General features: G+C 46.4%; 1 protein-coding gene across 1 annotated transcript; it reads right to left on the bottom strand.

The window, feature by feature from the left end:
* Positions 1 to 4: 4 nt before the first annotated feature.
* On the bottom strand, positions 5 to 5,021 carry LOC120672862 (probable potassium transporter 2). Its single transcript, XM_039953465.1, has 10 exons — positions 4,838 to 5,021; positions 4,031 to 4,268; positions 3,565 to 3,813; positions 3,398 to 3,448; positions 2,755 to 3,015; positions 2,582 to 2,634; positions 2,035 to 2,149; positions 1,695 to 1,949; positions 430 to 1,568; positions 5 to 259 (listed from the first exon to the last, which is right to left on the bottom strand). Exons 1-9 carry the CDS (start codon positions 4,877 to 4,879, stop codon positions 481 to 483), a joined length of 2,352 nt encoding a protein of 783 aa, XP_039809399.1. The 5' UTR covers positions 4,880 to 5,021; the 3' UTR covers positions 5 to 259; positions 430 to 480.
* Between the last annotated feature and the right edge of the window lie 10,475 nt (positions 5,022 to 15,496).

Raw genomic sequence — 15,496 nt, 5'->3', positions numbered from 1 at the left:
CAACTATAGGAGAAAGCTGACTGTAAGAACAAGATAATGCATATTTCCATTACATAGCTCTCAGAAAAATTACAGAGCATGCATGTAAATACACCAAACGGAAAACTTAGCGTAACTCGCCCCGTTCTGATTGTTTATTTAGGCTAAAAATAATATTAACAAGGAAAGTCATCTCTACAAGCTGAAACCAGAAGCACCTTAGGATGCATCATCTCTTCTCCACGAGCCTTTTAACTCCAGAACAAAGCTGCAGGTAGCACTGAAAAGAAACCGAAACAGTTTCATAGGGGAGATTATAGAAGTTTAAATCATACTCCCTATTCCCTGCACGTTATTTTCCACGAGATACCTTACCTACTGGTGCATTCGAACAAATGAAAACCATCTAACTATAAAACTTGAGATAATTTAAATCAAGCACAGACTCACCATGCTTCATAGCAACCAGGTATCCACATGAACTTGGCAATGGGCATACGGCTAAACATAGTATATCATGCCCACTTCTATCAGGCTAATGTGCGGAATGTGCAGTGTGACCGATGGACCTCTGCAGTTCTTCCGGAGGAAAGAGTAGCCAACATCAATAGCAAACTTCTTCAGGAAACTCGAACTCCTCCTAGCTTTGATATAAGAATGGCCCATGATGTATGCCACCCCAGCATGTTTCGCTTCCACAAGTGCCATGAGCTCATCTTTCACTTGCTGACCCATATCATCATCCTCTGGAACCTCAAAGCGCACACGGCGCCGTCGGCTTACACTTGGGTATTCTTGCTCGTACGAGGACTGCAGACTGCGAAGGCTCTCTGATTTGCTGCTCCTTGTAGTCAAGGAGTCAGCTAGGCCACTGAAATCTCTTATGGCCAATGGACTGCCAGCATCATCAGTGGTTGTTATGACTGCCATCCTTCCTTCATTAGCAATATCATAACTTGCTGAAGAAGAAGCATCCTCAGCTTCCATCAAAATGAACTTTGCTATACTCATAACTAACATGTTCTCAAAATTGTCATCATCTCTCTGCACATCTTTGTAACCATATCTAACAATGCAACGGTACATCCGATACTCTTTAGGTCCAATCCTACCCACAAGGTATCGCTCATCTGGTGAAACATATGGCACTGGTACTGACTTCACGCAAAGAAAGACTAGGACTTCATGGAAGGCAGGGAGATTAGTGACAAAATGTGAGAAGATGGAGGGAATACCAGTCACCAACTCTGTATAAATCAATCCAATACCAGGAACCCGAACTATGCCAAGGCTTGGACCCAGAGACAGGATCGATCTCATTGATACTTTGTTCTGTAGGTCAAATTGGTATTTCCTCCTTAACCCATAGTGCCAGATGTACATGACAGACATGAATATGAAAGCAAGCACAAGAGGCACCCATCCTCCCTGAGGAACCTTCATGAGAGACGACGAAAGATATACAGCTTCAATGGATCCAAAGAAAGCCAGAAAAATTAGAGCAAATATTATGTTCCTTTGCCAAACAAAGATGACAATCAATGCCATCAAGAATGTAGTGACAAGCATAACAGCCATGCATGCAATACCTGGAAACATAGAAAATTGCAGTGCTTATACTCCCAGTGCATGAGAATGTTGGGAAAATGTTTTTATATAAAAAAAAACTACAGATAAGGAAGATCTTGAAGCTTGCAAATCAATGAAAAGCTCACCATAGGCATTGCCGATAAGAGTAGTGTCACGGAATGCAACCGTAACAGCTACGCAAAGCACCATAAGGATCCAATTTATTTCTGGGATATATATCTGTCCATAGATCCACCTCGATGTGTGGACAACCTTCACTCGTGGGAAACATCCCAAAGCATGGCACTGTTTCACAATGGAGAACGTTGCTGAAATTACAGCTTGGCTACCAACAACTGCAGCGAGTGTGGCCACCACGAATACAGGCCAAAACACAGGTTCTGCATGACATTCCAAACTTAAATTACACTGTCAGGAAAAAGTAAAGGAAACAGGTGGGGTGGGGTGGGGGGAAGAGATGCAAACCTGGGATAGTGTCATAAAAACCTGTCGTCATGTGGAAAGTGTTCTTGGATAGAAATGCAGCATGACCCATATATTGTAGTATAAGACATGGATATATGACAGTAACAAAAGCCACCTGAGGCAAATGAGAAACAATTGTAGACTTAAACATGATTTTTCTTCAGAAGAGGAGCATAGTTCAACAAAACATAAGCTGTAGCCTTGTAAGTACAAACAAGACAGACAATTAAAATAGTAAAGGAATTCCCAATTAACTAGGCTAGACTTCTTTTGGGTTTCTGATATGCTGCAAATATGCAGGTTATATCCATTTCAAATGAGCATGTAGAATAGATTTGTTTCACATATATTTTGTTCTGTACATTAAATTTGCTGCTGTTTCTACAATGAAGCATATATATTATATCTGAGCTATTTTTCATGTCTGCTTCACCACGCAGCACAACCACCAAACAAAATTACAGAACAGGAAGGATATATCCAAAAAGAGTGTATATTTCCCAGGTGGAAAGACTAATGAGCAGTGGATCATGCTAATTCAACTTACCCTGACAGAGGCACTTGTAAAGTGACCAAGGTCAGCAAACATTGCTTCACTGCCTGAAAAATGGAAAATAGAGCTGGTGTTTAAATCTTAAATGAATATGGGTTACAAGAAGCATTAAAGACAAACATGATACATCACCCCCACTGACCACTGTACGGTTGGTAGTAACTAACCTGTCATTGAAAGAAGAATCCCTCCTAAAGCAATCCAGCCATCTTTACCTGTCTTCCTAAAGAACTTAACCATATAGTACGGAGAGAGAGCTTGATATATATTTGGGTTCCAATGAAGTATGTTGTATAAACCAATTCCACCAATGGAAAACAGCCAGATGATGACAATTGGTGCAAATAAGAATGCAACCTTCTGAGTACCTCGGTGTTGCAAGGCAAATAGACCAACCAATAAAATGCACGAAAGGAGAACTACAGAACCTGGAAAGCAAAAAAAAATGCATGTGAGGCACAATATGATCCATTTCTGAAGTAAATTGGTGTTTCAGAAAAGCATGACAGAATCTCAGTATATGCAATGACAGAGGTAGAGGGGAAAACGGTATGTGACTTTTAGTTCATCCAATCATATTCTATGATAATACGTGCAAAACATGTACAGTTCTATGATTAGAGTTCTAAAATTGTAGTTTTGTGATAATTCGAGAACATAAGTGTAGGTCTTTAAAATTTACTCAATTTATCAAGGTAATTCATATATTACTGTAAATTTGCAACCGCTAGTACTCCCACACCAACACTGTGTGTTTTAGTTTTTTTTACGGCAATGGGTTAAGAATTCACAGAGATGATGTGTCCTTACGATGCTCTAAACCAGTAGCTCGAACTTGCAATCCAGACATAGATGACAGAACTGCAAGAAAAGAACAAGCAGAATGAAGCACGATAAATACACAGAAAAGGTTGATGATTGCAGTTTTGCCTACATGAGTGGCAATCAAATAGATTATTGTGGTAGTAAGTATCCACCTGAGATTGCTGGGGTAAGGATACCATCACCAATCACCATGCTAGCGCCACATAGAACTATGAGAAGAAGCACGGTTCGCATTTTTTTGTGCTTGTCTAGAAACCTTCTTAGCCAAGGTGCAGATCCATTGCGAGGAGCAAACCCATTTCTGTAGTATGTCGATAGTTCCTCATCAGCTGCTTGTTGATTTGGAAGCAAGCTAAGTTTTACATGCCTGCAAAGAAGCGAATACAATGCAAATGGTCCACCTACAAAAGTGTAAGCAGCTAATTATCTGTTTGCCCTCAAGTGACCAAAGATAAAAGTGCTGAAATAGGCCTTGTTTCAGAAGATAGATTAAAGGATAAATATGTTATAAGATTCATCAGGATGATCAACTATAACATATACTTTTGTTGAATTACAATAAAGTTATTCCGGACATAAAAAGATAGAGAGGTTGTTTAACAAGAGATCTATACATACCTTCGCCATTATCATCAGCACTCAAGACAATAGTGACATACTTCAGCAAAGGAATAAGAGTGAACGTCCAAAAGATGAGGAAAAGCACACCGAACACTGTCTCCTCATCTTGGTATTGACGGAGCTTTCCAGAGAATGTACTTTTATAAACGTAGAGAGGTGATGTGCTGAGGTCCCCATAAACAACACCAAAGCTCTGGTAAGCTAATAGTAATAAATTCATGTAGTACTGCCTCCGCTGAAAATGCATGGCAGAACAGCTACAATTAGAAACTAAATTCTGCAGCGGAGCAGAATAATGCTACATACATTCAAAAGCAGTGCTCTATAGCATCGAAACATTCACTACTCATGTAACCGGGAAATGAACAGAGAAAATGACTGAGCTAAAAGAATTGTTCACCTAAGGTGGTGATAAATAGGGTCATCTACTTAACATGAGCGATCCAAATCGTGAAAGCTGGCGACGTTCCCGCTCCAATCCATCGTGTCACCGCAACAGAACCGAAATGCCCAAACCAAATTTGCGGCGGAGGAAATATAACAAGTGTCGAAACTAGCCTTCAGATTCGAACCCCGGGGAAAATGAACCGGAGAAAAAACAGAGAGAGATTCCGAGACGGCGCGTGATCCCTGATCCCGGTGAGGATCCGGCACTAAATCTCACCCCACAAGCAATCCCAATCGCAACCCAGACACCGGATGGGCTCCGTCCGATTCACGCCCAGCCCAGCCAGCACCAGCGACAGGCAAACGATAGAGCTAAGAGGAAGAGCGGAATCACGGGCAATGAGAGGCGTCCCCTACCGGCAGCTGGTCGGCGCCGACGACGCCAGCCTCGGCGTCCATGGATTCGATCGGCGGCGCGAGGCGTCCGACCGGAGGAGGCGCGGCGCGGCTAGGTTACGTCACGCAGGGTAGGCAGGGGCGGAGGGGCGCTGGCATGATTGATCCCCATTTATTTATTATTATATTACATTGTGCAATTATACCCTCATTTTCTATTCAAGATCTGCCTCTTTTTTTACCCTCGCGCGCGGTTGATAATATTTTCACGCTTTTATCAGGGGCGTTTTCGCTAAAAAGACATATCGGGTGGAGAGAGAGAGATGATGATCCACCGCACGGGTTGGCTTTTGTTTGTTGCGGACAAGTGGGCGGCAGCCGACGACGATGAAGCGACGGAGCGCGTCGCGTCGGAAGCAAATCTCAAAAAAAAAAAGGAGTATAAATAAAAAAGAAAAAAGAAAAAAAAAATCTGCTCTGCGATGCACGCATCCCTGTTCCTCCTGCTATACAATTCCATGTCGCGGAACGAGCTCGAAAGTAGGGGTCGCTTTCTCCACATTCCTGGCGCAATGCTTGGAGTTGGAGATGGACATGTTTGTTCAAAGGGATTTTTTTTATATCAAATTCAAAGACACTGGCGGAGATTAGTGGAGACCAAAGAGAGCCATATCTTTCTGGCTCAACGCAATCTCCACTAAATAAATAATAATTTGCTACTGTACATAAATATTTAGAGCTAAATTACATAGATGGGTCTCCCTCATTTAGTGTTTAAAAGCGCGCGTCAGTCTTGAAGCCGGCAAATAGAGAATAGAAATGGGAATACAAACACAAATTGCTCGCGACTGCCCAGATCAGCGCATGCTAGATGATAGGGCCCGATCCCGTTGACTCTCACCGAACAGAGCCCAGAATGTAGGTTAAATTGGGCTTATTGGGCGTAACAGCTACAGGAAGATATATAACACGATGAAAGAGCTTAGTGTCATGTAAGGCCCATAAAGAAATCGTCTCTGCCTAGGGATGGCAACGGATACGAAATATCCGTGTACCCGTGGATACCAAATCCGACGGGCGCGGATACGGGTTTGAGTTTGTGTCCGCGGGTACGGGCGCGGATACAACTCTAAACCCAACGGATATCTTCAAATGGGTTTGAAAAATTAATAACCGAATCCGCAAACCCGCAAATAATGACTCTTGTGATGTATTATGTATGAGACTAGTTCATTATTTGTTAAAATTTATTTGTTTCCTCAAATAAATGGTGTTGACGTGTTGATTATTAGATTATAATTTATTAATATTGAGATATAGAGGTGCATATTAATATTTACATGCTATTAAAATGTGCTTGTGTGCTTGATTTTCTAAAACTTGCGGGTATGCGGGCGTACCCGCAGGTATGCGGGTATCCGCGGATAGCGGGTACGGGTATCATTTTCTACCCGTTGCGGGTTGCGGGCGCGGGCGCGGGCGCGGATTTTAGCACGCGGGTACGGATTTATGAAGTTGATATCCGCGCGGATTTTACCCGTTGCCATCTTTATCTCTGCCTCTCTGGAAACCACCCGGATGCAAGCTACAAGATTGAATGAGTGTCTTTACAAACTAGATGAACAACTAGATGAATTTAGTAGATTCTTTTAAGAGTTCCCAATGACCATGGATCGAACCTATCCTATTTTTATATTTTTATAGTGCGATGATTGCTAGTTCATGAATTAGCTGCCCCTCTGATTTTTTTCCAAGACACAATCAAATCTAAATGGACGCATTAGTCATCTCGGGATGTTTTATACTGAACCCCGATCCTCGTACTTAGATTCCATACACAACTCACTGCACTGGCGGAGCTAAGTGTAGACAAAAGTGGGCCATGCCTCCTTCTCTTTCATGCAAAAACTCCATTAGATGAATAGTAAATTTTGATACTTTTTATTAATTTAGCACCTCAATTATCAAGGCTAGGCCCCCTGATTCTCAGGTCTGGCTCCGCCACTGATTCACTGACCAATATGGAACACCCAAAAGTGCTTCCTCTTGCATCAGAAAAGTTGCACATCGCGTGGCAATAAGGATTATGAGCACATTTAAGGGTGTAAATTGGTGTTTTTTATGTGCACCTTCAACCCTTTTTATTTCAAATATTTATACTAACTAGCATAGTACCCGTGCGTTGCTACGGGTAATTTAAATTTTACCTAGGTTTATAAGAGACCATCAACTTTTTGCTCTTTCACTCTGTGACGCATGAAATATTGATTGTCTAGGTTTCGATTGGGATTCAGATTGATTTTTTCGGATCCCAATTAAGATTCTGAGGGACCGAAGCCGGCGACCAGAGGGGGGGTGAATGGGAGCCGATCAAAATTTCTTCGAAATTTGAACCGTCGGCCTATATCTCAAAAATCACCCAAGCCCTCAAGCGTTCTGACCAGAGTTTGGAATAGCTATGGAAAAGCTAAACCAACACAAAAGGCCTCGAACGAGCGAGCGAAACCACGAAGCAAATCGGAAGCGAATCGGGAAAGCTGCAGAACTGATCTGCCTGGACCGGTCTGACCGGTTCACTGGACCGGTCTGACCGGTCACGGCTGTTCAAAAACTAGCAGACCGGTCTGACCGGTCTTAACTACCGGTCTGACCGGTGGCACCCAGAAAACCCCCGAAAACTTGGTTTCAAACAAAGAATCTCAACTAAAAGACCACGAAAAACGATGAAACTTGGGCGGAACCCCCGTAGGGGCGGCCCTTCGGGCCTAGCTTCGCCTCTCTTCTCTTTGTCATCACTTGAACCTAAAAGCCTGAGTATATCATCTAAGCAAACACATTAGTTCAAGTGTTGCGTGTGTCATCAATCGCCAAAACATTATATTGAAATATGGCATGAGAGGCCATTTTCGCTACAATAGAACAATTCACGGACGCAATACAAAAGCCGCAATTGACCTAACACAAGTGAAGGGATATTTATACCCGCGGGACCGGTCAGACCGGTACGCTGGACAGGTCAGACCGGTTGGTTAGACCGGTCAGACCGGTGCCAGGGACCGGTCAGACCGGTTGGCTTGCAGCACCCCATGTACACGATCTCATCCGACGACCGAGGCTTTTTCTTCGAAACGAAGTCTTCTCCGTGATGCCGCCATCTTGATGAAGATCAGGTCCGCGGTTTTGAGGGGTCCGCGAAACCCGGGTAGGTGGCCGGTTTTAAGAAAACCGCCAAAACCTCACGCGCCGGAAGATTCCCGCCTCCACGCCGTGGCCCTAGACGCCGTTCCCGCCTCGGCCTTCTGACGGCCCTAGACGCCGCCCGACGCCCGTCACCTCCTCGCCCGTAGCGAAGCCCTAGATGCCGTCGACGCCCGTCGCCTCCGTCAGTCCCGAGACCGACGCCCGTCACCTCCATGACTTGGCGTCTTCAACCGCTGTCCGCCTCTTTGGTTTTGTGGTGCAAACCAAGAAACCCGCCTTCCGTCGCCGCTTGCGCCCTCGATCCAGGGGTGGATGCCACAGATGCTGCCGGGTCCGAGCTCCGGTCCCGGCTGCCCTTCACCGCCGTCCACCGCACGGTCCATCGGCCACAGCACCTCCACGGCAGCTCCCCGTCGACACTCGACGCCCGTGTACCTGCAATCCAAAGACCAAGCGCACGATCACACCGCACGGTTGACAATTCACTCATCACAGGCAGGATAGAGTACTCTCGTTCCTCAATCTCCCCCTTGATGAGTGCATTGTCAACACACCACGTGAAAGCAGAGAAGTGATAAAATGAGAAGCAAGAAAGTGAAAAACTCAAGCAAGTGACACAAAGCTCAGAAAGGCAGAAACAGTCACTTACTCAAGCAAAGATCGATCCCCTAAGACAAGCGCAACGGCTCGACGCAATCGATCAAAAGCCAAAACAAGACTCCTCAAAGACAGAGGTAACGCTCGACGTAGTCATGCAAGAAGCAGAGGGAAAACGAGGAAACCAGGAGCCAAAAGCAAAGCAGAAACTCCCCAAGCAAAGTTTTTCCCTCTCACAAGTGCAACTCACCCAAAATGATGCACTCTCAAAGCCCAGTGCACAAAAAGTTTTTCAAAAATCAAACAAGTCTCCCCCTTGTTCGATCACTTCTCCAAAAGAATTCTCCCCCTTGTTGGCACATGCACACATCAAGCCTAAAAAGACCTAAAGCTCCCCCTGAAGCTGAGACTCCCCCTGAACAGATGCTATGTAATGAATGCAATGCAGGAGGTGTAAGTGAAAGCATTCAGGGATACAAGGATATGAGCAACATCTAGTCACAAGCACGTGTGCATCCATAAACAAGACCTGCATCTAGCTCAACTGGGTATATCAAATCAGTCTAGAGCTAGGCAAGTTCAGTTTTAGGAGAAATAAAAGCATCACCCATGATCTAGCACTAACAAGTAGGGAATAGAAAGCAGTGCTAATCATACTCATACAAGGTGATCCAAAGCAGCCTAAACAAGTTGCCAACATCCATTTTTCAAATAAATTTATAGCAATCAATTCTTAATGCCAGGGGTTGAAAGATTGTCATGCTTTACTTAGCAACGAGGCCAAGCCTATGTCAAAGACAATCAGAAGCTTAAAGCACTCATTTCAGTCATGCACAGCCTTGTCCGGGTTCTCACAAGTGCAAAGTGAGCCGTCCCGAAAGCTCGATCAGTGCGACAAGCAATCCCACCTGGATCTTTTCAATCCATTTCAAGAACAGTTCAAGCAATTTTATCAGATTTAGATCATTTCAAGTATGAATTGCTGAACAAAAAGCTACACTAGCATGAATAAGATAGCAAAACATATCAACACGCCCTAACATGCTAGTAGCCAAGACAGGGTGATCATGTTTTCAGATTTTCAAATCAAAATAGCTTAACTCAGATGATGTCATATACACAGTGGAGCAAGCTATACATGATCAAGTTTATCAACTCACACTAGCAGGCACTAGAAGATCATAGCAATGTATACAAGAATGCTAGTGCAAGTGAGACAATGCAAAATGCAAACATGTACAATGCATATGCACAATGCAACTACCAAACCTAGAAAACAAAAAGAAGAGCAAAACAAGACCTGCAAAGCTAACCAAAGAAAAGTCAGCGATCAAAAGGGGTAACAAACCCCAAGCTCCCCTCGCAAGCGACCAAAGGTGTCATGCTCTAGTGGTTTGGTTAGGATATCTGTGGTTTGCCTCTCTGAAGGGAAATGGATCAAGTCTATGTGTCCTCTCTCATGGTTATCTCGCAGGAAATGGAATCGTATATCTATGTGTTTGGTTCTGGAGTATAGGACTGGGTTCTTTGCAATGCTAATAGCGGACATGTTGTCTACAAAGATGGGAACCCTACCAAAACTCAATCCATAATCTTGCAAGGTTTGTTTCATCCAAAGTATCTGGGAGCAGCAGCTAGCAGCGGCAACATATTCAGCTTCTGTGAAAGAAAGCACTACGCTAGCCTGCTTGCGAGAGGACCAAGCCACCAAAGATGTACCGAAAAATTGACAAGTGCCGGATGTCGACTTGCGATCCAACCAACACCCACCGAAATCGGCATCAGAAAAGCCCACCAAAACCAGAGAAGAATCCACAGAATACCAAAGACCAAATTCAGGGGTGAATTTCAGATACCTGAAGATGCGTTTCACCACCTGCCTGTGGGAGGTGCGCGGCGAAGCCTGATACCGCGCGCAGAGGCAGACGCCGAACTGGATGCCCGGTCGCGTCGCCGTCAGGTACAGGAGAGAGCCGATCATGCTCCTGTACTCCTTCTGGTCCACCACCTCGCCGTCCAAGTCCTCATCAAGCGCCGAAGATGTACTGATCGGAGTCGGCTGAGGAGATAAGTCACTCATGTGAACTTCCGCAGCAAGCCTCTAGTGTACTTGGCTTGATGGACAAAAGTGCCCTGAGGAGTTTGCTTGATCTGCAGCCCGAGGAAGAACTGCAGCTCACCCATCATGCTCATCTCGAACTCCCTGGAAATCTGCTTAGAAAATTTGGAGACAAGAGCGTGAGAAGAGCCACCAAAGATAATATCACCCACGTATATCTGAACTAAAAGAAAATCCGTGACAGATCGCATGAGGAACAAAGTTTTATCAACACATCCCATTTTAAAGCCCTGAGCCAGCAAAAAGGTTTTCAATCTATCATACCAAGCTCTAGGTGTCTGTTTCAAACCGTAAAGAGCTTTCTGAAGTTTATAAACACGGTTTGGAAACTTGGAATTTTCGAAACCAGAGGGTTGCTTCACATAAACCTCTTCTTCGATAAAACCATTCAAGAAGGCAGATTTAACATCCATTTGGAAAACCTTAAAACCCTTGGAAGCAGCAAATGCAAGAAAAAATTCGAATAGCTTCCAAACGAGCAACAGGGGCAAAAGTTTCCTCAAAATCAATACCCTCTTTTTGACAAAACCCCTGGGCAACAAGATGAGCCTTGTTTCGAACAACCAACCCATCCTCACCCTGCTTGTTTTTGAAAACTCACTTCGTTTCGATGGGATTACAAGCAGGTGGAGGCTCGACTAAGACCCAAACTTGGTTTCTTTCAAAATTTTCAAGTTGCTCATGCATGGCATTGACCCAATTAGAATTAGAAAGAGCGTGTCCAATATCTTTGGGCTCAAAAGAGGCAATAAACGCTGAATGAGCAAAGCCAGCAATACTTGTTACCTTGGACCTGGTGACTCGCTCGTTGAGATCACCTAGCATCTGTTGAGGTGGATGGCGACGCTGAATGTGTCACGGTGCTTCCCGTGTCGAAGTCGCATCCTCCTCAACAAAAGCTGGTGCCTCCTCAGGTGCAGCTGGTGAAGCCTAAGTCACCTCCTCGATCAGCCCCTGGGAAGTAGACGTAGTCGGATCGGGTCGTCATCATCGTCCGAGCTCGTGGCAGAGACGGCTGGATCCACAACACGCGTGGTAGCCTCAGCCTCGCCATCTGCAGCTTCTTCCTCCTCATCTTCAAAGATGGAGGTGCCGAGCTCATCATCTCCTGCAACTTCAAAGACAGAAGAATTGCATGGTGCAGTCTCGTCGAATGTGACTTCACAAGTCTCTCTGACGATGTTAGTATCAATAATCAGCACACGGTACGCTCTAGAGTGAGAAGCATAACCGAGAAAAATATCGTCAGACGAGCGAGACTCAAACTTATCAAGATTTCCATCTTTCAGCACAAAGCACCAGCAACCGAAAACTCTGAGATGATCAACACGGGGCTGGCGTCCAAACCGCAACTCATAAGAAGTCCTGTGCATGAAAGCACGCAAGAAAATGCGGTTGGATACGTAACAAGCAGTGTTAACTGCCTCAGCCCAGTATTTGCGAGGAGTCCTATGCTCATCGAGCATCGTCCTCGCCATCTCAACTAGCGTCCGATTCTTCCGCTCTACAACTCCATTCTGCTGTGGAGTGTAGGGAGAAGAATACTGGTGTTCGAGCCCTTGATCACTGCAAAAAGCGTCAAAACGAGCGTTTTTGAATTCTGTGCCATTATCACTGCGAATCGCTCGCATGGCCTGGGGTAGCTCGTTTTTCAATCTCAAGATCAAGTCTCGAACAAACTCAAAAGCCTCATCCTTAGTTCTCATGAAAAAGACCAAAAAATAGCGAGAAAAGTCGTCCACGGTCACAAGAACGTACCACTTCCCACCAACAGACATCACCCTAGAAGGACCAACTGTGTCCATGTGTAACAATTCACCAGGGTGAGTGGTCATCACCTGATTAACAGGTGGATGTGAAGTAGCAATCATCTTCCCGTGGCGACACGGATGGCAAACAAAGGTCCTTTTCAAACTTTAATTTGGGCAATCCTCGGATCAGGCCAAGTGAGCTCAGTCTCGACAACAAGTCAAAGCTCAAATGTCCAAGTCTCCTATGCCACTTCCACAGATCAGAAGGACCAGCCATCAAGCAATGAGAAGGGCCAAAAGGGGTTCTAGAGAAGTCAACCAAGAAAACCCGATCGCGAGGTGTAATCCGGCAAACCAAATCTCCCCTGGAATCCAAAACACGGGAGCAACCCTCCTTGAAGCGAACCTCAAACCCCTCATCAAGAAGTTGCGAAACAGAGAGCAAATTAAAGCCAAGATTCGAAATCAAAACAACTTCTCTCAGGGTAAAGCGATCAGAAACTCGAACAGCGCCAAGTCCACGTACCTTTCCTCTTCCATTATCCCCGAACACAATGTACTCCTTTGAGCGCATTGGGGTGAGGCTGGAGAACCATTTGTCATTCCCGGTCATGTGGCGCGAACAACCGGAGTCCATGATCCACCTGTTCTCCAAGCCTCCGACCTGCACATCAGTAGTGAGACAAAGGGTGAGCAAATGTCTCAACACTGGGGTTAGCAAAGTGAGAAGCAAACCAGTGTCGAGCCATTTGCTCTATAGAAGGGTTAGCAAAACCAGACAAAGCATATCCCCATCCCGTCTACCGCGTGACTGACGAACACCACCGCGAGGAAAGTGTGGAGCCTCAAAACCTCCTCCAAAGCCTCAGTCCCGTGGTCCATAGCCGTACTGAAAACGACCAGGAGCACGGCCGGCGAAGCGACCACCCACTGGAGCACGGTAACCACCACCATCTCCCTGACCTCCACCTACACGGCGCGCCCTAGCATCTTGCCTACCACCACACCGAGAAGGACCATGCACCCGAGCAGAGTACATGTGCGTGTTCCGTCTCTCCTGCTCTCTCCTCACAGCCCGCTTCCTCCTGAAGCAAAACTCCTCCAGGTGACCTTCCCTGTCACAGAACTCGCAGTGGTACCTCACCTCACGCTTGGGAGGTGGAGGCCTAGCCTGCGGACGGGGAGGAGCAGCCCTCTTCTTCTGGGCAACCTGGGCTGTGGCAGCAGGGAGCGTGTCGAGGGGATTCCTCAGCGCATTGGGCTTTGGAACCCAAACCTGCTTCTGCGGAGGTGCTTTCGGTGGTTGTTTAAGCACACCATCCGCGGGGTCAACAAGCGAAGGCTGCGTGCTCGTGCTAGCAGTGTTTCCAGTAGCCTTGCCAATCTTACCATACAACCTGTCAAAGTCTGACTTCGTGTATGTGTAACCGACCCCAAACCCATCACCACGCTTGAACTGCTTAATCATCATGCCCAACTGCGGCTCACTGCTCGAAACCCAACTCAGAATCGCCCTAAGGTATGTGTTCTCATTCTCCAAGTTGGCTTTCTCTGCCGCAAGATTATCCAAATCAGAGATCAAACCAGGGCAACACAGAGCAGTCAATAGGTGGGCTAGACTCTATGACCCTAGTCTTTCCAAAAGACTTGATAAAAGTGTTCTTCTCCTCTAGCTCCGACCTAAGCATGGGACAAAGCTTACAAGCGTCAAGCAAAGCAGGCCTAGATCTAAGCTCCTCTAGTTCACAAACAACAGTAGCAAACTTGGACTGCAAAGAAGCTAGATCAGACTTGAAGATAGGACACTCATCGCATTCAAGCACATCACTAACAATGGGAGCGTCCTTGACAAGTTCAAGCTCATGCTTGGCCTTGGCTAGCTCGTGAGACACGTCAGAAAGTGAAGTCTTAGCAACATCTAAGTTCGCGACGTTCTCATCATGCTTGGCACGGAGAGCAACAAGATCATTCATGTGAGATATGTAGCCAGCGCACCCATCCTCACTAGATTTCTCCCTAGCACAAACCAGCTCAGCCCCAAGCTTTCTACGCTATCTAGCTGCTTCCTTAAGCAGCCTCTTCTGGTTGTCGAGAGCGGCGTACAACTCCCTAACCTCTGTATCAAGCAGGTCGATCGTGGAGTTTACCTCTGAATCGCTCTCGGATCCAGGAGAAGAGCCGGAGTGCGTCGGTGTAGCATGTCCACCCGAAAACGCACGAGCACCATCGGCTTCGCCCGCCATGGTGCAGAAGCTCTTGCGCCGACCGGCCGCCAAGCAAAGGCCGATGAAGCCGGTGGCTTCCTTGTCCCGCTTCTTCTTCTTATTGTCGTCGTCGTCGGAGGTCGGTGAAGAAGAGCGATCGGTGTCGGAGCTCTTGTCGAGGTCGCTGAGCTGCGCCAGGGAGGCCATCTCCCGCTTCTTGGCCTTGTACTGGAAGCGCTTCTTGAGCGACTCCTTGTCGAAGCGTCCTCCCTGGTCACGACTGCGGTGCTTGTGGCGCCGACGCTCCTTGTTAGAGCCTCCATCGTCGCGGTCGCGGTGGCGGTAGTAGTCGAAGGAGTTGTTCTGGCCACCGCCGGACTTCTTGGGCGCAATCGGCGATGAAGTGGTTCAGATCGCCGCAGTTGTAGCACCCGGGGTTCTTCTTCCTCTGCCTGTTGTGGTAGACGCGCTGGAACTTGCTGATGAGGAGGCACAAGTCGTCGTCGCCCAGCGTCTCCAGCTGCTCATCTGAAACAGAAGGCAAAGAGGCAAAAGAAAAGCCAAGAGTAGAGTTAGCGTTAGAGCTCGATCCACCACCTGGGCCAGTCACAAGAGCGACGCTCTTGGAAGGAGGAGCACCATTGAGCTTGGCTCGTGTCTGGTTATCCACCTCCGTGGCCTTGAGTTTGCTGAAAAGCTCGTTCACCGTCAGAGTCTTATAGCCAGCAGACTCAATGATGGTGTTCACCTTGAGATCTCACACAGAGCGATCAAGTGCGTAAAGCAACTTGAGGGCCTTCTCGTGCTC

Source organism: Panicum virgatum, chromosome 5N (genome assembly GCF_016808335.1).
Source record: "Panicum virgatum strain AP13 chromosome 5N, P.virgatum_v5, whole genome shotgun sequence".
Taxonomy (NCBI): domain Eukaryota; kingdom Viridiplantae; phylum Streptophyta; class Magnoliopsida; order Poales; family Poaceae; genus Panicum; species Panicum virgatum.
This window is presented reverse-complemented; position numbering and strand designations above follow the sequence as displayed.

Excerpts from the sequence above, each read along its gene's own strand:
- LOC120672862 (XM_039953465.1), bottom strand. The coding sequence starts at position 4,879 with ATGGACGCCGAGGCTGGCGTCGTCGGCGCCGACCAGCTGCCG. Across the intron at positions 4,269-4,837 it reads TCGGCGCCGACCAGCTGCCG|CGGAGGCAGTACTACATGAA; the intron begins GTAGGGGACGCC and ends ATGCATTTTCAG. Across the intron at positions 2,635-2,754 it reads GATTCTTCTTTCAATGACAG|GCAGTGAAGCAATGTTTGCT; the intron begins GTTAGTTACTAC and ends TCCATTTTTCAG.